Source organism: Eubalaena glacialis, chromosome 1 (assembly GCF_028564815.1).
Source record: "Eubalaena glacialis isolate mEubGla1 chromosome 1, mEubGla1.1.hap2.+ XY, whole genome shotgun sequence".
In the NCBI taxonomy this organism is placed as follows: domain Eukaryota; kingdom Metazoa; phylum Chordata; class Mammalia; order Artiodactyla; family Balaenidae; genus Eubalaena; species Eubalaena glacialis.
In genome coordinates this window covers 62,783,735-62,805,005 of record NC_083716.1, presented here as the reverse complement: position 1 = coordinate 62,805,005, position 21,271 = coordinate 62,783,735, and the positions used below count along the sequence as shown (strand labels likewise).

The 21,271-nt window shown below is 42.1% G+C and overlaps 2 protein-coding genes and 1 long non-coding RNA gene across 5 annotated transcripts in view; 1 reads left to right on the top strand and 2 right to left on the bottom strand.

Annotated features, from left to right (window-relative positions):
• ASCC1 (activating signal cointegrator 1 complex subunit 1) overlaps window positions 1–2,830 on the bottom strand; it is a 102,194-nt gene extending 99,364 nt beyond the window's left edge. The window contains exons 1-2 of one of the 2 annotated variants that reach the window (XM_061181084.1): window positions 2,752–2,830; window positions 974–1,118 (exon numbers count right to left, since the gene is read on the bottom strand). In XM_061181084.1, the coding sequence (XP_061037067.1) occupies window positions 974–1,085 (112 nt within the window). In that variant the 5' untranslated portion in view covers window positions 1,086–1,118; window positions 2,752–2,830. Of the gene's footprint in view, window positions 1–973; window positions 1,119–2,434; window positions 2,695–2,751 lie in introns of those variants that run through there. The other variant, XM_061181095.1, reaches the window with a different exon arrangement.
• Window positions 2,575–13,068, top strand: ANAPC16 (anaphase promoting complex subunit 16). The gene is made up of 4 exons (XM_061181110.1): window positions 2,575–2,683; window positions 5,820–5,988; window positions 11,028–11,102; window positions 11,833–13,068. Exons 2-4 carry the CDS (start codon window positions 5,847–5,849, stop codon window positions 11,946–11,948), a joined length of 333 nt encoding a protein of 110 aa, XP_061037093.1. The 5' UTR covers window positions 2,575–2,683; window positions 5,820–5,846; the 3' UTR covers window positions 11,949–13,068.
• A 2,072-nt stretch (window positions 13,069–15,140) lies between these two features.
• Window positions 15,141–21,271, bottom strand: part of LOC133084442 (uncharacterized) — a 66,780-nt gene continuing 60,649 nt past the window's right edge. For both annotated transcript variants that reach the window (XR_009699442.1, XR_009699441.1), the window contains one exon: window positions 15,141–15,300. This is a non-coding gene — a long non-coding RNA (uncharacterized LOC133084442). The remainder of the gene's footprint in view (window positions 15,301–21,271) is intronic.

The following is a 21,271-nucleotide window of genomic DNA, read 5'->3' as shown; positions in this document are numbered from 1 at the left end:
AAAACACATGACTATTTTAAATCTTCCAATCTTGGAACCGTAGAAAAGGAGTATTTACATACCACTATTTAACTGTTTTCTCCCAGAAAGCTAAGACACAGTAAAATTTTTTGTACTGTTTTTTCTTTTGGAGATGTGTTTCATGTAACATAAAATTCATTCTCTTAAAATGTACAACTCAGTGGTTTTTAGTATTAAAACACAAAATCACTTCAGTGAATGAGGTAGGAGTGATACTGGAGAACTTACTCCATACAGCCAAGACAAAGAGAACGGAGGAGGGTGAAATAAAGGAGCTCAAGGCCCCAAGGCAAAAGGGAAACAGTGGGGAGGACCAAGGGGAAGACTATTCCCCAAGGCCCAGGGCCTAATGGAAAAACTTACAAACCAAAAGGAAAAGGAAGCAGAGAACCTCAAAGGCCCTATTTGTGCGTTAAACCCAAGTCCAAGTTAATCAGCCTGAAAATATTGCCCATCTCAATGGTTTAGTTTACTTCTTAAAAATCATCCCTATTTTAAATAGTAATAATGTTGGTTGTGTATTTGAAACTGCCTGTATATGACTGCAAAGAAGAAAAGAAAAATTACAACACAACAATAATAATAACAACAGCTAACACTGGGCACATGTTCATTTATTTCAATAATTTATAGAAATTACTTCATAGCTTTACAGATAAAAGAACTTCATTTTGCCACAGGTTATTAATGGTTAATATTAATAGTTAACTAAAATTACCCCATATTACACTTAAGCCTTTGCACAAAGATGAGACACAACCTGATGTATGAACTGAGAGCACCTCATCAAACTCACTCATCTGTCCCCTCGGACATCAACACAAAGGGAGCTATGAGAGGCCAAACATCTCAAATTTCAGGGCTCACACAGAAATACACTGAAACAAAGAATTGCTTCTACAATACGGAGAACATTTTACTTCTAATCTGACCAAAGATCAACCAGGATTACCTTGATAACAGTCATCATCTTCGTCTTCATGTTGATAAGTCTGCTCTTGGATGGGATTCTTCCTGTAAACCCGTCCCCCAATTCTTATAAGCTGTGGACGCAGAACTTCCATGATACTTTCTCCAAACAACAGTCCTGTGAAATACTGAAAAATAAACGATCACCTTACCTTTTGTTTTAATCATAAATAAAACCCCACCTCTATTATGTGGATCTTTATGTAGGCCTAAAAGGGCATAATTGGGCATCAGTTCACAGTACATCCTAAGCAAAAGCAGCACTGTTTCCACTAGATTTCCCCTATCTAGAAGCTGTTTTAAATCAATTGCTGCATTTTCCACTACACTACTCCACTCCTGGCACACTCCAGACAGTAATTTGTAAGCTATTCAGCATTCCCCCCAAAAATGATTAAAAGATACTGAGCCCATCCATGACTTTGAAAGAGAGAATAGAGATCTCTTCATTACTTTAACCTAAAGGGAGTAAAATGCAACCTTCTGTGCTTATCTAAACATTTGCAAAGTGTCTTACCCTCACTATCCAGCACGACCTTTAAGAGAATTAGGGATATTTAATACACTTATCCTCAAGGGCAGGACAAAAAAAACCCTATATTCTTTTAGAGGTGCTAGAAATATATACCCAACAATTAGATCCAGTTGCCTATCAAAACAAAGTTAAAATATGACTTAACCAACATGGTTCTCCAAACCAACACATTGCTGAGGGGAGGAATCCGATTTCCGTAGGTCACTGCTCAAAAACTGAACATCACTCACAGAGAAGCCAAGTTTCCAGTCACCATTTAATGAATCAGTAATTTAGGAAACAAAGGTTCCTTACGGGTTAGCTATGGTTATGTTTAACCGGTGTTCCTACCACGTATGTTAGATGGTCTTGAAGCCCAAAATAACTTAAAAGAGTGCCTCCCCCCCAAAAAAAAATCCTTACTAAATACACTAATGCTCAATCCAACCTCAGCAAGTAAGTCACTTTAATTGGTAATTTAATTGGTAATTTGCTTACAGAACCAAGAGGAGATTTCGTGTTGTGAGAAATAACAATATAAAAGGTAAACAGACTTGAATGTCGGAAGAGGGGGCATAATTAGCAATAGTTTAATGACATTATACCCTAGTGCCCAATTTCCCAGGACCTCTCACACACAAAAAAAAACTCTCCACAAAAACAGACTTTAATGTTAAGGTCAGGCCTCAGACTGAGCTCTGGGGGGAGACAGGGTTGTCTCAGAGACAGGAAACCCTTCATCTGCCTTTCCTATACGGCCCTGGGCTACGAGACTGCTCATTAGGAATGATGGGAAAATAACCAATTTCACCCTGCTTCGCGGTGGTTTGGAGAGAGAAAGAGAGACAGAGAGGAAAGCAGAAGGCCTGCAATGTCGTGGGGGAAGATGAAACCCTGAATCATAAAAACGAGCAAAAATAAAACGAGTACGTCAAAGCGAGCGAAGAGAAAGTGGCTCCGCTGCGGTAGGAAAACCTCCGTAGGCACAGCAGGCGAAGGACCCGGAAGGCCTCTTCGAGAACGCGTTCCCAGCGCCTCTCCGCCCCGACCACGCCCACCATTACACGGGCACGCGCACGCCGCGGCCTCGAGCACGCCGCCGCCCTCGTCGCAGTAAACGCGGCCGCTCCGGCTGGCCTTGGGGGCGGGGCTGTAGAGGAACGTGCCAAAGCCGCGGAGGTAAGTGGTTGAGGGCTCAGGGACCCTCGGGAGCTTGGTGGAAAGGGAGTTGATCCCTGGGATCCTACCTGCAGGGACTAGTAAAATGGAGAAAGTAGGTGGAGAAACAGGAGCCTGCCGCAGAGGGCGTGTAAGAGGAAATTTCCTCAGGCCGCACCAGACTAGTGCGCATGCGGACCGAGGGGTGGCGCCTGCGCAGTGGGGCGGCGCCGATGTCGACCCCTGGGGACCGGGGTGGGGGAGGTGAGGCTTGGCGTTAGCTTGGGAACCGTTGGCATTCTGCCCCCTCCGCTCTTCTGCCCCTTTCTTTCCACGCGACCTGTTTTTAGCTGCAGCATCTTTTTGAATGGTAATCCAGCTCTTTGGAATGATTTCTTAATGATGGAGTTTAATGAGTGTTTGTAATAATTTGCCATTGTACCAGGGTACTTCCTTCAACGTCTTTTTGATACGGAGACTTTTTCAAAGGGAAGGAGGATTCTTTTTAAGAACATAAGCTTGTATCTGCTAGGAAGGAAAGTAGTTTATGAACACGAGGTCATCCCTATCATACATGAAGTAAATGTGTTGATCATCTTATCACTGTGAACACAACCATGCTGTGTCTCCCCAAATAGCATTGCTCTACTATAAGGATCTCTACTGCCAATAGTTACGACTTCCTTGATAGGGTCAAATACTTCATCATCAGTATTTAAACGTTCAACAAAATTTTACTGAGCACCTACCTTAGGCTTGGCAGCCTAATGAGAGAAACAGTTGTGTGAATAGATCTGCAGAATAAGGAAGAAAAATAAAACGGTAATGGACCAACCCTCATGACACCAAGCTTCTCTATCCCCTGCATAACCTTTGCTGAGCTGCTAGCTCTGTGTTCTGTTATTTGTTCATCATTCATTCAGGAAACATTGTGATCCAGGTTCTGTGCTAGGCTTTGAGGGTAGAAAGACAACTCTTTCCCCTTTTCCTAAGAAAGGGGTTCTTCCTAAGATCTTGAACCTTAAAATGAAAGTGTGGAGTGCATTTTCCCTCCTCCTGAGCAGGCCCTTTCTCCTCTAGGAGTCATTTGACATTAACACTCTATGTCAAATGGAAAGAATTAGGACTTTTCCCACGAGTAAGTGTGTTGAAACATAAGTATGAAAAACTGGGATCTGCAGAGGAAAAAAAAAGATTCAGGAGTAAATATCCATCAGTGATTTTGGGTAGCTAATATTAAGTATTTACTCTGCCTATAACTGTTCCAAATGCTTTAGTTATATTAACCTTCCTGACACCTCTGGTGTAGGTACTATCATTATCCCCATTTTAGAGATGAGGCAACTGAGAAGCAGAGAGGTTAAGTGATTTGTCCAAAGTCATACAGCAAGTTAAGTAAAAAAAACCAGGACATGAACCTCGGCCAAGAGGCTTCAGAGTCTGAGCTCTTAACCACTATGCTGTTTTACCTCTCACATAGCATATGACATGCCAATGAAGCGATTGCTTAAAAAATGGCACGGCAAATAAGCTAAAGTCCCTACACCTCCGTTTTGTTTTGTCATCTGTAAAATGGGGGAATCGGATTAGATGACCTTTAAGGAATCTTGTGATTCCTGTGAAATGTTTAACTCATTTAGCAAACTTTTATTTAAATCAGCAGCTACTTAGCATAGGCCAAGCATAATGTTTGGTTCTGGTGATCAGAATGCCTGCCTTCATAGAGAAGTTACAAACTAGTGTTTATTGTTGGTTTCACTTTAACTCCTGTTACCACCTGCTGGTAGCATGCAAAATTTAACCTAAATCTTTAAAGCTAGAAATTACTTAGGTGTATCTTTCCACCTCAGCAGAAAACTGCTTATTTATGTTAAAGTTAGTGCTAATTCTGCACTCCACTTTTCAACCCGGGCTGTTTTGTTTATTTTTTTTTTTATATCTTCTAATTCCTGTACCTTTTTTTAAATAAATTTATTTATTTTATTTTTGGCAGCGCTGGGTCTTCGTTGCTGCACGCGGGCTTTCTCTAGTTGCGTCGAGCGGGCTTCTCATCACGGTGGCTTCTCTTGTTGCAGAGCATGGACTCTAGGCACGCGGGCTTCAGTAGTTGTGGCACACGGGCTCAGTAGTTGTGGCTCAAGGGCTCTAGAGCGCAGGCTCAGTAGTTGTGGCGCACGGGCTTACTTACTCCGTGGCATGTGGTATCTTCCTGGACCAGGGCTCAAACCCATGTCCCCTGCATTGGCAGGTGGATTCTTAACCACTGTGCCACCAGGGAAGCCCTGTTTTTTGTATTGAATGATAGTAGTTCTGAGTTTGCAGGAAGATTACAGTATTCTTTTTAGAAAACATAAACTTTTTAGAATCTTTTGTAAATGTGTACTATAAGCTTCTGTTTTGAACTTTTTTAAGGAGTCGTGTATTCGGTACAGATTTTTCTCATTTGCATTTGGACTTTTTGATTTTTTGATGTGACATAATATTAAACACTCACCATTCCTCTAATTCCTAATAGGCCTTGAATTCTAAGATCATTCCTGTACTATTAATATTTTGTTCCAGTTTTGGGACGCCACCAAGTGATCAATTGGGGTATTACATTTGAATGAAAAAGTTGTGGGGTTTTTTTGTTTTTCGGTTTTTTTAAATGAAAGGGCCAATATGTATTTCCTAACCAATTCCCCTTCCTTGGGAACAGAACGCACTGTTATTCTGGAATTTTATTTGGAAAATTTTATAAGTGAATTTCTTGGTGTGGCTGGGTCAGGATGTGTCCAAGACAAACTACCCTATGAGGCATGGCTGTTTTATCCTCATATAATTCATTTCCTCAGTTAAATTGCTACCTTGGCACTGCCGTATCACCACTTCATAAGCTATAAATCACCCACAGTCAATCCCAAGTGACATAAACAGTTTGCTAATGGTAGGAAGTAGTGTTTCGAGTAGACAAACTAAGAATAAATATATTTTCACTTAAAATTCTGAGTGACATTTTGGCCTGAGGCATCAATAAAAGATCGTGGAGTACAGAGGGCAGAAAAAATTGGAGCTAATTCTTGACTAAACTGTATGCTGGCTTTCATGGCAGCTAGAATGAAATGTTGTCAATCTCACTTCCATAAACTTGCCAATTGCTGTTTTTCTTTCTCTGTAGTGCAGTGAGAATTCTACTAGAGAGGAAATGGCTGCCTCTTCATCATCCTCCTCAGCCGGTGGGGTCAGTGGAAGTTCTGTCACTGGATCTGGTTTCAGTGTCTCAGACCTTGCCCCACCACGGAAAGCCCTTTTCACCTACCCCAAAGGAGCTGGAGAGATGTTAGAAGGTGATCTCATGCTGCTTTTTGCTGAATAATTGGATTCAGACCTGCTATGAATATTAATTGTAAAGAAGCTATTAAGTGGATTAGAGACAAGTTTGCCCTGATTTCAGCTCCACATTTCATTTCTTGTCCCCATTTCAAAATAATATCTTTAAAACATAAATCTTTCTCTAGAATCAGAATTTTGGAGCTGAAAAAGACTTTGGAAATCAAGGAGGTCATCTAGAGTTATTTAGACCCAGAAAAGATAAAGTAATTTGACCATGTGAAAGGACAAAGTCAGCACTGGAACCAGGAATTCTGTTGACCTCCTGCTCCAGTTTGCTTTATCTTGGCACCAATCTGCTTCCCTATGGTTGGTAGGTTTGATATATTTTTTTCTAATATAATTCATCGACAGATAGATTAAGAGATTCTGAGAGGAAATAAAAACCAATTTACTACTCTTGTATGTGAAGATGACTCTCCTGGCCCACTGCAGGACAGTGCTGTGTGGTTTTTCTAGCACTGGAGCTGGATTTGCATCAAATCATCCCCCATCTTATTCAGCACACATTTGCAAACTGGCTGGCCAAGATCGGGGCACAGGCTGTAAGCATGAAACAGCATTGGTACCTAGAATTTATCAGATTCATGTCATTTTAGGATCTGGACCAATAAGTTCTTAATAGGGAGCATAAAAATCACCGGAAGAGCTTATTTAAAGTGTACCTTTCTGGCTCACCTTAGAGATTCCAAATTAGTGTAGGTTACAGCACAGGAATCTCCACTTTGACCAACATCCAGGGGATTCTCATGAAAATGGTCCTTAACTGTTAAACTATTCATCATACCTTGAAAAAAATTAGCAAAGAACCTACCAAGGATTCAAAATCTACTTGATTCTAGCACATCTGTGCTTAATTATATATTGATCTTTTTTGCTTTAAATATTGCAAATTTCACTAAGTATATTTAAAAATCTGGAAATGTCTGAGAAAGGTACAAACTGTAGTTAAGAGTCGGCTTTTTGGGGTAATCTTTATTCATTTATATCAGGTATAATAAAAAGCAGAGGTTTGGATTAAGCCAGGACAAACAGAAGAATCATTGTGACAGGAAAACATGGGAAGGCTGGAACCATAAGGCTTTTTAGAATTGGTTCAAGTCATGATTAGTAGACAGTCAGTCAGTGATACATCTGAGGTGTGTGTACTTCTGTCTTTGCCCTTTTGTTTTCTTCAATTGTGTTAACTGAATACTCAAGCTAGCATCACTGAGTCTGGAGGTAGCGAATATTTGGTGCCTTGTTTACCATATTTGGCGCTAAGAATAAATTATGACTTCAGTTATATGCAGCAGAGACCTGGTATTAAGGAAGCTTCCCACAAAACAAACCAGAAGTTGGAGGAACTTAAATTGCTTAATGAGTTTTGTAGCAGGAGAAGAGGAATCATCGTTTAACAATGGACCCTAAGATTGAAGTCATTTAAATTCTAGCTACAGGAGGAATTTAATACAGGAGGTACCTCCTTGGTCTCAAAGCTATCAGCATTCTTTGTCAGTGTACACCAGATTACTTGGAAACACTAAAGAAGAAAGGCTTCTAAAATTACTCTAAATGTTGATATTCTAACAAGTTATAGTTCTATCCACTTCTATTCCATCCCATTATGCTTCATGGGGGACTGTGTTGCCTTTCTATTGTAGAATGAATTTAAATTAAGTTTAAATTCACAGTGCACAGTTTTGATTCTCTTCCTCGGGTTTAAAGTTTCACCTACATTTTAAAGCTGCTTACTTTTAAGGACAGACTATGAAAACTTAGAGATGGTAGTCCTTGAACTATCCTGGTCAAATGAAGAATGTTAAATTGAAAAGAGTACCCTTAAATGTGAGTTAATAAGGATGCTAGTTTGGAAGCATCATCTACCATGTTTATAGGTGATACTATTATGCAAGTAATCTAACACACATGAACCTGACCATTTTTCTTATGGTAGTTTAATCGAATACAGGCAAAGCTTGTTTTGTTGGGCTTCGCAGAAACTGTGTTGTTTTTTTTTTTTACAAATTGAAGGTTTGTGGCAACCTTGCCTTGAACAAGTCTGTTGGCGCCGTTTTTTCAACAGCACTTACTTCGTGTCTCTGTGTCACATTTTGGTAATTCTCACAATATTTCAAACCCCCCATCAGCAGAAAGATTACAATTCACTGAAGGCTCAATGATGGTTAGCATTTTTTAGCACTAAAGTATTTTTTAATTAAGGTACGTACATTGTTTTTTTAGACATAATGCACACTTAATAGACTACAGTATGGTATAAACATAACTTTTCTATGCAATAGGAAACCAAAAAATTAGTGTGACTTGCTTTATTGCAGTTGTCTGGAACCGAGCCCACAATACCTCTGAGATATGCCTGTATGAAAATAGAGAAGGAATAGTTGCCTCTTCAGAGTAAGGAACAAAAGCAATTAGGAATCAAGGTTGAATGCTGTCTATAATCTTAACAGGTTAATCTGGTCTTGCGTCCTCCTAAGTCTAGGATAATAAACCCAAATAACCTGTACTTAACCTTGTGAATTAACTTTTTTGTGTACCTGCTCTCTGATAACAGACATCTCACATAAGCAGTATACTGTACAGGACTTTTCAGCATTCCCCTGCCCTTGGCTAGGATTGTCCTCACCCAGTTATTAGTAAGCAAATTAGAGACTGCCTTCCAGCCCAAAAGTGGCTGAATTTTAGTGACATTGTAGGCCACTGAAGCATAAATTATCTGCCATTGTCTATTTTCCTGCTGTGAGGTAATATTCTTTTAAATGAATCTGTTAGCATCCTATTTATTGGAGTTGGCAATGGTGTTAGATTTGGACAATTTACTGAACTTTTCACCATTTATAACCTTTACTTGTCCCTTAAGAGGAAAGCTGATGTATTGCTACTTGGTGTGTTACAAAGGGTTTGATTACAATTTCTAAATGGAAGACAGATTGCCCCAGGCTGACTCCTCTGGAGAAATTCCAGGCTTTAGATTGGTACAGATATCACATCTAATAGGATGTGGCTAAGAAGCAGTAGACTTTGTGGTTAATACAGAGCTGCAAATCAGCAAAAGTGTGTTCCATAGACATATAGAGTGGAAAAGTGATATGCAGGTGCCTTTTTGAAAGATTAGCTTACATCCTTTTGCTTTGAAGTTCATTACCAAGGGAAATATGCAAATGTTATAATTTAAGCATTTATCCTAATAACACCTGTGATTAAATGTAAGTGGGAGGTAGCACTTGCAAGAGCTTCCAAACAAATCTTGGCCTGGTCCTAACAGCCAGAATCCCCGCTGCCTTGTGTGAGATCCTAAAGTTCAGGATCAAACCACCTGAGAAGTGAGCTCTAATTCTCTATGCTTTGCTCTTCCTAAAATAAAACAAATTATAATTTGATCCTTTAAGCAAGGGTATGAATGCTGGCATATTTACAGAAAAGAGGCATAATAAATTGCATCATTAGTGTCAAATGTTCACACAGTCCCTCTTCCCATAGTGGGATTCATAGTTATTTTCTGGCCATTGCCCTTATCTAAAAAACTCAGTAATATCATTAGCTTACCTAGATCTTTAAACTGGACAGCCAGTATAATATTTAGTTAATTGAAAATAAAAAATTTTTTGCTCAATTTAGATGATATGCTCACAAATGACTTACATTCAGCCAGAGGAATGGGGGTGGGAGGAGGGAATAGGATCATATCCTGTGTAGCACAGTATTTAGAAGAGAGGTTGGATTTAAAGAATAACACTCTCCCCAAAGTCTACATCACTATATGAAAGAAATTATATTTTGAAATATTATACAATATGTATATATCAATGCATAATATATTTTCATACATATGTATGGAAATAATTATATATATTATTTTTGCATCAGTTTTGAAGATAATATTAGAAGCCCTCTTGGTTGTATATTCAAGCTATTTGGATACAGTATCTATAGTTTTTCTTAGTTTTTTTACCATGAGCTTCTGAAATAAGGTCTGCCTTGTGTGAAACTCAGCATGAAGCCAGGATGTGTTAGTCCTATCGCCTTGTCACTTAATACCTGGCTGACGCACCATCCCATGATTGATGAGTGAGTGCGTGACACCCAGTAGTGCTGGCATGAACTACCGCCTAAAAAAAGACAGCTGTGTCCCCTCCCTCCATTTGTTTTAGGATTTTTGCAATAAGATCCCTTCACCGAATGGTTTCGGCTACCCCTTTAAAAGTCACATTTTCCTACATGAGTTCTTTGTCTTTGTGGGTATGTTTTGCTGTATCAGCCCTTGCCTGACAAGGAAAAACATGAACTAGCTTATGTTTCACAATCATCTTTCAAGTACTGGGGTGACTGAGTTAGCTACCTTCTTGTAGCCAGTTCTTGGCACCAGTACAATGCTAGGTTCTGAAGTTGCACCATACCCTTATGGCCATGCAAATTGCAGTGTTTTGATTCAGTTGGAAAATCAAGGTTACAGTTGGCGTTTACAGAATGAAGCTTCCCAGCAGTGTTTTGTGATGGCCATAGTGATGTAATTTGAAATATAAAATATCAACAATAGCTATTTTTCCTCAGCTTTACTTTTCAGAATGAAACTGATTAAGAGTTTTGGTGTACCTTTGTATTTTGAAAGCACGGGAGCCACATGGCCAAATATGTCAGCTGTCAGTGTTTGCTTGACATACACAATAGGAAAACATTAAGAAATTGTCAGGTTAGGATGGGGGAAATGGTGACCAGGACATCAAACTGGGGTTTCTTGTTTTTGTTTTTTTAACACTATTTTTAAACTCTTTAACAAGTGGAGGGACTATTTTAATATTCTAGGTATAGAAGAAGTAGCTTTTATAACACAACAGTGTTAATTCTAAGTGAAACAGAAGTCCTCTTTGTAAACACTAAAAACTAGACCCCGAATGTAAAAGCAGGGAAAAGAATGGACATGTTTACTAGGTTTATCAGGCACCATTAGATTAAAATGGATTAGAACAGATTAAAACTTTTCCTCTTCTCTTTGTAGATGGCTCTGAGAGATTCCTCTGTGAATCCGTTTTCAGCTATCAAGTGGCGTCTACGCTTAAACAGGTGAAACATGGTAAGCACATGAGTGTTGTGTACTTAACTGTGAGAATAAATTTATTGGGGGGTGGGAGAGGGGGACTTAGAAAGGTCAGAGTGCTCTGTAACAAAAACTCAGCAAGGCTATTTAAGTGGACTTTCCAAATTACCTGCAGACAAGAACATTCTACGGTCTTAATCCAGACATAATGTCCACATTGAGGCTTAAAGTTGAAGTTAAAGGGGTTAGTTTTCTAGGGGAGTTAATGCTTCCTACTCCGCTTGTATTGCTTTTTCCTCTCCTTTCTGAAACCTTCTTTTACTGTTGTCCTCCATTGGTTACCATCATTATCTGCACCTTTGGGTATTTATGTAATACCTCTTGGTCTAACTGGACTCTTAAGATCCTGGTAGCACCTTTTCTGTTCCATCGCCCCTCACCAGGTCTTCATTTATGCATCAGGGAACTCTGTTCTCCCCACCAAACCAGACCATTTCTCCATAGAGAGCATAATGTCAGGGCGGGGGGAAAGTTGCAATTGCCTGTAACCCTAGGTTTTTAGTATACAAATCACAAATTTAGTACACAAATGGAATGGAGGATAAGTACTACTTTTTCTTTTTTTTTAAGATAAGTCTTCTAACCAACATAGGGTAACACCCCATTACTAGAATCTTGAGGGGGAAATCCTTCTAGAAATTATTTTTAGATCAGTAATCGTGTTGGTGGTTGGTATATTATATATTATCTCCTTGATTCTTTACAGATCAGCAAGTTGCTCGGATGGAAAAACTAGCTGGTCTGGTAGAAGAGCTGGAGGCAGATGAGTGGCGATATAAACCCATCGAGCAGCTGCTGGGGTTCACACCCTCTTCAGGTTGACCTTGCCTGGACAGTCACCTCTGGGGCACAGCAAGTGCAGGTCCAGTGAGGAACTTTTCTTACAGCTTACATAGCCATCCAGAGATTCACAGCTCCATCACTGAATTGTTCATTCACATCCATACTTGGTTTCTCTGTATCTATCCACAAGCAACAAATACTTAAATGTGTGATCTTACAAGGAAATTTTTTGTTTATTTGTTTAAAAAAGTACTGAGAATCAGATTTAGGCAATTGGCATCACAGAACCAGGAGGTTTGGGTTTAAGAGAGATTTATAAAACTTCACAGGCCAGGACACATGCCAGAATTGGCCAACAGAATGGCATCCCTCCTGTCAATTCATGCAGTTCCTAGAATCCTCACTAGTCAAGTCCGAGGTCGGGATCTAGAGTTATAAAATACAGCATTTCTGACCTAAAACCGTTCTTTTTGCAGATGAATGTGATTTCAACTGAGGACCTGTCCAAATTAGGAATTTTTTAATGTTTGGGATTTTTTTTCTATTTTTAGACATCTAATTCTATAGATTCTATCTTTTTCTAATCTCCTCTAGGCATTCCAAATGCTGGCAAAAAGAATTGCTTTTTGAATGTTGAAGTTCTGGTAAAAATAAAGCAGTGAGCAAAATCCTTTTAAACACAGAAATCCTGAGTTCATCTTGTTGGTGGGCTCAGGCAATTCTGTAGCAAATAAATCCTTTGAAAGAGCTCCAAATTGGTTTCTTTATCCTTTCAAAGCCTCAGGGATTTGGGATAGGGGAAAGAGGTCAAATTACTTTTTATAAGAAGGGAATCTAAAAACCATTTCTCCTAAGCAAATGGTAGATTTGCTTTCTCTCAGGGATATTTGTCTTTTTAGAAGTATATGAATTTATCATCAATATCTGAGTAGGTTTTTTACCATGAAAAGGAAAAACCTGGAAAGTTAAGAGGTGTCTTTTGTTTTCCCTCATGGGACCCCAGGGTCCACACTGCACAGTTAGGAGAATCATTTATTAAATTGTATGCAAATTTTGCCTCAGACAGCATTTGCCTTTCTCCTCATTAATAACTTGTACCTGACCTGCTTAGAGTTGGTTAATTATGAATAAATAAGATCCCAGTAGCAAATGGCCTTAATCTCAGGAGTTCAGAATGTTTTAACACATAGTATATAACAGGCAGGTGGTGACCTCATTGAGTCGAAAAGGAATCTGAGCACAGGGAATTTAAAGACCTGCTCATGGCCACGTAGCCCAGACAGAAGAAAATCTTGGAACTTGGAATAGACTGCAGTTGATTGACAATTCAGCCCACTAACCTTGTCTCTGAAGCACATCAGAACACAAAAATTACCAGTCCTCAAACTCACCTACTTCCATATTAATACTTCTTAACCTAAACTAGTTCCATATTTGAAAGCCATTGAGTTTCCTAACATTGTCCTTTTTGGCATCAACCATCTTTATGATTACCAAAGGAAAAATTTAAAATACCTAGTCTGCAATAAACCTTTAAATCATATTTTCAGTGACAGTTCAGAAGCAATCACTAACTTTCTCTCATTTGATTTACGTAACTGTACAGCACAGATGCTGTATTACCTCATCGTTACCCTTTGGTATTTGAACTTACAGAATTTTTTTCTTGGGCTTCCCTGGTGGCGTAGTGGTTAAGAATCCGCCTGCCAATGCAGGGGACACGGGTTCAAGCCCTGGTCCGGGAAGATCCCACATGCTGCGGAGCAACTAAGCCCGAACGCCACAACTACTGAGCCTGCGCTCTAGAGCCCGTGAGCCACAACTACTGAGCCCACGCGCCACATCTACTGAAGCCCGTGCACTCTAGAGCCCGTGCTCTGCAACAAGAGAAGCCACCGCAGTGAGAAGCCCGCGCACCGCAAGGAAGAGTAGCCCCTGCTCGCGGCAACTAGAGAAAGCCCGTGCACAGCAACGAAGACCCAACACAGCCAAAACTAATAAATAAATAAACAAAAATAATAAATAAAATAAATTTATATTGTTTAGGGATTTTATAGCTTCATAGCTTTCCTTAATTTCTCCCAGATATACAATTACATTAGCATAGTTCATTTAAAAAAAAAAAAGAATTTTTTTCTCTTTTAAGTTGGACATTTCCTTTTATGACCTTAGAAATTGAAGAGATCCTAGAGTTGAGCAGAAATACTTTCTGAAGCACCTTTCACAGTGATGATTCAGCTTCTACTTGAGTGCTGCCAGGAACGAGACCCTCACTATTTGAGGATGGCCCCTCCCTCTCTGCACCTTTCTGTTGGTCATTATGTCTCATCCACAACTCCTATTACCATGTTTTGGGCTTGAAAATGGACCTGTTGTTGCTCATCTTTCATCCCCTCTGCACTCATTATGTGCCAGCCACTCACAGGCATTAATCATAATCCTTTCAGTAATGCTGTAAGATGTGTAACACCCCCTAATACAGAAGAGGAACTTGAAGCACAAAGCAGGCATTACTACATGCCAAGGCTGCATAGCTAAGTAAATGGCCGAGTCTGGATTTGAACTCGAAGTCTGCCAGACTCCAAAGCTAAGATTATTTTAGTTGTATCATGCGGCATCCCATTGAGCCCAACCCAGGGCCTTGTACAAAGGAAAATCCTAAAACCTTCTTTTTTCTTTTTAATGATAAAATGAATTAACTACCTGGAGGAAATAAGCCTTGTCACTACCCTCCCTTCTTCCTCCCAGTGCTTGGTGATAAAGAGTCTTAAGTACAATGAAGGCCTCTTCCTTTAAGAACTGATAGGAATTAGGGGCTTCCCTGGTGGCGCAGAATCCGCCTGCCAATGCAGGGGACACGGGTTCAAGCCCTGGTCCGGGAAGATCCCACATGCTGCAGAGCAACTAAGCCCGTGTGCCACAACTACTGAGCCTGCGTTCTACAGCCCGCGAGCCACAACTACTGAAGCCCATGCACCTAGAGCCCGTGCCCTGCAACAAGAGAAGCCACCGCAATGAGAAGCCTGCACACCGCAACAAAGAGTAGCTCCCGCTCGCCGCAGCTAGATAAAGCCCGCACGGAGCAACGAAGACAAAACACAGCCAAAAATAAAAATAAATTTATAAAACAAAAAAACTGATAGGAATTAGCTATATGTTAGTATCTACATAACCTTTTAAGATTCAGTATGATGAAATGTAGTTAGATGCTTAAGGGGTACCTACCTAAGTGAGCAAGGAGGAAGGCAAGAGGGCAGATGGCAGCTAACAACCAGGACTGCACAGACAGCCATCCTAAGAAAGCGGACGGTAACGGTGCCTCAGTGCACAAAACACTTTGCAGCTTCCAAAGCATTTTCACATATGTCGTGTCTTCAGTCGCTCATCAACGCTGTGAGATAAATGAGGCAGGTAGTTTACAGTTGAAGAAACCAGTACAGAGAAGGTAAGGTACCAAGATTATTATCCAAATTATAGTTAATAATATAGGCCTTTCAAATCTTTGTCTCTGTGCCTTCTAGTTCATCATATACTAGAAAATCTGAAGGCAGAACTTGCTGTTAATAAAGAATTGTTCATGTTGGTTTGATACATAATTCCATATAAGTGTTTTGTCTCATGGTAATGAGACATAAATAGTAAACTGAAATAAAGCTGGTTTTGGGACTTCCCTGGTGGTCCAGTGGTTAAGACTCCACACTCCCAATGCGGGGGGCCCGGGTTCGATCCCTGGTCAGGGAACTAGATCCTGCATGCTGCAACTAAAGATCCCGCGTGCCGCAACTAAGACCCAAATAAATAAATTAATATTTTTTAAAAAATAAATAAAGCTGGTTTTACTTTTATGTAGTCAAAAATCTTACTTTCTGACTTTATCCAGGATCAGCATTAAAGTCCTGAGTTTTCACTGATAAGCTTTAATGTGTTAGTTATTAGTGCCATCGCATGGCTGATACTGACCTGGAATGACAGTGGTCTGGAACTCTAAATCACATTCCTGACCCTAGGACCTCTCTGCTCTGTCCATTTGCTTGCAGCCTGTGGCTTCCCTTCCCCCAAATGGTTGGGAGGCCTTGAATCTCTTGTTCCCGATCAGAACACCAGACACTGAAGTGGTAGAAACTTTGGACCTTAAGGCCAAACCAAAGGTAGAAGAAAGGAGATAGGACCAGGAGATGCCTATCATCCACAACAAAGAGGAGGAACCTGCCCAAGGATGTGGTTCCCTTTCAGGCAAACCCAAGAGATACTGCACTTGGAGGAGGCCATTCTGCCTCTCCCTCTCCTTTTGCCAAAGCACCTAACTTTGCCTAAAATATCTTGCCTGGCCTCCTTGTAATTGCCCAAAGTTCCAACCAAGACAGATCCTTTCCACAAAAGAGATAAAAGGCTTAACTAACAGATACATGGGAAAGTTTTGGGTTGCAGGCAGAGTACAGATGATACCAGATCTTCTCCTGTTTCCCAGAGCTGAGTTTGGGATGGAGATGGCACCAAGGGTGAAGAAGAATGGGAGAAGGAGGCGGGAGCAGGATGCTTTGCCACTAGCCTGCCTTGTTAATTTGCATCTGGTCAAAGAGGGAGTCTGAGAATTTTAGAGCTGAATAGAAGAGACCTTAGAGATCATCTAGTTCATCCCCCCTGGTTGACAAATAGGACGTTGGGACCTTGTCTGTGTCATTCATTGCTGTATATTCAGTACCTAGAACACTACCTGGCACATAGTAGGTGTGCTACAGGTATTTACTGAGTGAATGAATGTATGAATCTGTTGCATGTTTACCCTGTTTTAGAAGCTGTGCTAGCTATTTACAGTGCAGCATCCATAGTGGAGAAAAGCCTAACGTAATTGAGATAGGTGGTGGGCAGAGCCAAGACAATAAGCCAGAGCTCAGCCCAGGGTTCTCTGTAATGCTGTACTGACAGGTGGAAGCTGTGGAACAAATGGAAACTGTGTCCAAAACAGCCATGGGAGGAGCCTGGGCAAATAATGCTGGTGGCCCGCTGCCCTTCTCATAGGCTCCTGCACATGGGCCTGATGGTAGTTTCACATGTCAGCATCCATGAGCTGGTCTCCACCTCTCCAGGTACTTTAATTTCTGCAGCCTGTCAAGTCTCCCTAGAGGAACTATTTATCCAGAATCCGCTAACTTCATTTTTATAATATAAGCTCTTTAGGGAAGGTAATGAAACAATATAGTTTATTACCAGCAACAACAGAGAGGATGTTTATTTCCAAATGTCTTTTACTCATTTAACAGACATTTATTGAGCACTTACTATGTGTTTAGCATCTGCTAAATGCTGAGGGTATGCTGTCAAACAAAACACAGTCATCAGCCTCAAGTTTATAAATATATTAAGAAAGACAAAAGAGTAATTTGCAGTGTAAAAAACTCTGATAACAGAAAGCATGAAATGCTATAAAATCAGAGACAGCTAATCCAGCTGAGCAGGGGTCAGAGAAGACTTCCTAGGAGGATGGTGTTTAGGCTGAGACCTGAAGAACAAGTAGGTGGGGTGGGAAGGAAGGACTTTCTAGATGGAAGGAACAAAATACGCAAAGGCTCAAGAGTGAGGAAGGACATCGTGCTTCTGTGGGGCTGCAGGTGCTTTGTTATGGCTGATTCATAGAGTATAAGGACAAGATGATAGATTTTATCTGAGAGTCACTCAAGAAGTAGCATATATGGGACTTGGTGACTGGTCAAACTTGGAGAACTCAGGGAGGACACCCGGGTTTCTTGTGTCAGTAGCCGACGGACTGGATTCTATTCACGGAGACAGGAGTACAGAGAGAGGAGCAGGCTCAAGGAGATGTCCAGTAGGCAGGTGACTCTATGGTCTACATATCGTTCAGGAGAGTGAGCTGGGCTAGAGTTAGATCTGGGACTCACCCACCTAGAGACATGCAACCAAAGGTGGGCATGGATGGTATTGCCCAGAGAGCCCACGGAGTGAGAAGAGAATTGGAACCCTGGCATCTAAGGCAGCAGTCCCCAGCCTTTTTGGCACCAAGGACCGGTTTCATGGAAGACAGTTTTTCCACGGATGGCGGTGGAGGGATGGTTCAGGCGGTAATGCGAGTGATGGGGAGCAGCAGATGAAGCTTCGCTCGCCCGCCACTCATCTGCTGTTGTCCTAACAGGCCACAGACCGGTACAGTGGCCCAGGGGTTGGGGACCCCTGATCTAAGGGACAGGAAGAGGAGGGGGAGGAGCCCAGGAAAGCAACTGGCAGGAAGTCACCAGAGACAGCCAGAAAATGAGGAATGTGGTATCAGGGAAACCAGGAGAAAGGATGTTTTAAGAAGGAGGCTGCTGGACTTCCCTGGTGGCGCAGTGGTTAAGAATCTGCCTGCCAGTGCAGGGGACACGGCTTCGGGCCCTGGTCCAGGAGGATCCCACATGCTATGGAGCAGCTGGGCCCATGAGCCACAACTACTGAGCCTGCGCTCTGGAGCCCGCGAGCCACAACTACTGAAGTCCACGCACCTAGAGCCCGTGCTCCACAACAGGAGAGGCCACTGCAATGAGCGGCCTATGCACCGCAGCGAGGAGTGGCCCCCACTCGCTGCAACTGGAGAAGGCCCGCGTGCAGCAAAGAGGACCTGATGCAGCCATAAATAAATAAATAAATTTATTAAAAAAAAAAAAAAAGGAGCCTGCTGCAAATACCAGTATCTGGTATAGCCAAGCAATTAACTGACGGGTGGAGAAGGCCTTCGGATTTTACCAAGGAACTTGTTGGTGACCTTGTCTCAAGAGCAGCCACCTTAGTGGTACAGTGGGGGCAGAGCCAGACTGCTGTGGCTGGGAGAGTGAGTGGAAGGCGAAAATATGGGGCCAAATCTAGGCAACATCTTTAAGATGTTCAGTGGGAAGCAGAGGCAAAAATGGGGGACAAAGAGGGTGATGGTTAAAGGAGGACACATAGTCAAGACGTTTGTTCTGGGGAGAGGTCAAAGAGAAAGAGGGTATAATTGAGGGTGTAAGGTCCCTGAGGAAGTGGAAGGGATGGGATCCAGAGCCCAGGTGGAGTGATTACCCTTAGAGGGAAGGAGGGCAAAAGGATAGTGCTGATGCGGGTAAATGTGTAGGTGAGGTGGCAGGAAGTTAAGGGAGTTCCCATCAGATGGCTTCTATGTTCTCTGTGATGGAGGCGGCAAATTGGTGTATGGCCTGTGGCAGGGGCAGGAGGAAGCAGGAACAGTGGGCTTGGGAATGGTCCCTGTGAAGAATGGGAGGGAGCTGACCAGGGTCAGAGGATTGCCAAGCACATTCAGGGGCCATTTCCAGTTTGAGTCCCTGAATTTGCAATGGCACCAATCGTTGGGGAAGTATACCAGCAGCTCCTAGCAGCCTGGCAGAAGGAATGGAAAAAATGAATAGTTGGTGGTTACAGTTTTACCCAGTAAGGGCAAGGGGGTAAGCAAATTGTTGGTCTAGGGCTAGCAAAGGAAGGAAGTGAAAACAAGAAGAAGTTACCAGAGAGAAATTAGAAGGGTCAGACATTTCTTGAGGGCCTACTATGTCTCTGGTAATATGTAGGCAATAGAAATACAAAGATGGAGCAATAGTTCCCAAACCTAGCTGTGCCTCAGAACCAAGCTTAATAAAAATACTCCCTGGCCTCATTCCTGGGGTCCAATAGGTCTATGACTGGGGGTCTCGTGTGACTCTCCTGCAGCCAGGTTTGGAAACCACTTGGACCAATGAAAAAGCAGACAAGTAAACAGACATATGGAATCTATACAGCACCATAACTCCATGACTCTGGTCTATATGGGGTGCTGTGGAAGCCAAGAAGTCTTGGAGGTGGGAAAGAAAGGGAAATAACAAGGAAACTTTCCTAGAGAAGGTGAGCCTGGGCCTCAGCATGACTGCTCAATTGGGGTTAGAGGGGAATAAGCCAGAGAACCATTCCAAGTACAGGGAATAGCACGTGCATAGGCAGGGCCACATTCATGGAACTCCAAGTCATTTGGTGTGGCTGGAGCTGAGCACGTAAACAGGGGAAGGGTGCAACCTCTGAGGAGAAGGAAGCAAGAACCAGATTGTTTTGAGCCTCATTCACCGTGCTCTACTTTCCATCAAAAGAGCATTTCTCTGACACGGACAGGGTACACCTAAGAAAAACGCCAACACTCCTGACTTTTACAATAAGTAACTTAGGAAGCAGGCTCCTCAAGACCTGGAAGGGTTAGACCCTTAGGCTGGTATAACGCATCAGAGGTGATCTTTACAGGCCACTAGGCAGTACTGTTCACAGTATTTTTGCTCTGGCTGGAAAGTAAGTATTTACAGATTTGTATTTATTTACTTATTTTTAGGGAAAGGCAGATGTTCTAAGCTCAGAATTATTGAAGGAGCCTCCCTTCTGGGCTCTGAGCCAAACCAGGATAAGAGGCAGCTTGAAGGGATCAAATATAAAGTATATGGACATTGCGGAGAGATGTTTTTCCCCCCAAATGGTTTCTCCTCCTTCCTTCCCTGGCCCTGAAGGCCTGAAGTAAAATCCCACACCCTTTCTCCCCCTCCTTGTTCTCAGAAATCTCCAGGCATATATTTGAAGATAAACCACACAAGCATGGGCATTTCATCTGTTTAGCAAACCCAAAGGTCATGTTTGAGGGCTGTTGAAGTCAGACTCTACCCACGTAACTTTCTGCAGAGTCTCCAAAATATAGTAAATCTGGACTCTTCTGTGAAGTCAGGGCAACTTAGCTCTCCAACATAGTGCCTAGAGGACAACCTAGGACTTTCTATCCTGGACCAGTGTCACTGCCCAGAGAAGACTCAAGGCTCATTCTGTGATCCCGCTTCAATGCTCAAGGCTAGAGTGCTTTTTGAAAGCACTCCTGATCATGAAAAGGAAAATCAGACTCTCCCAGCCAGCCTGAGATTGCAGCTGGAGGACCAGGTGCTATGGCCTCCAGAGACCTATGGACTTAGGAGCCAGGAAGAAAGCAGGACATCGTCCCCATGCCATCTCTCAGTACAGTGGAGTATTCATTCCGAGAGCTAGAAAAGCAGCAGAAGGGGGGATGGAGGACCAAGGAGGAGGGCAGCGCCTTGCTGTCTGGGAGCATAAGCTCTGGCTGCGCCTGTAGTTAAGCCTTATCCACTATGCTGCAGCCAAGGGGCATCCTTATTAGGCAAATAGGAAGGCAGGCCCTTAGCCTCAGAGTTCTGCGGCTCTTCGTGACCCCGGGGATCACTGAGTCCAAGGACAGAGAAACCATCTCCCATTCTGAGCCTCTGCAGTCTCTTTTGAGTCCTGCTGGCTCTGTGGCCAAAATGAACTTTCCATGAAAGAGAGTTAGGCTCCTGGAAGGTGCCAATTTAATACTCTTCAATTTA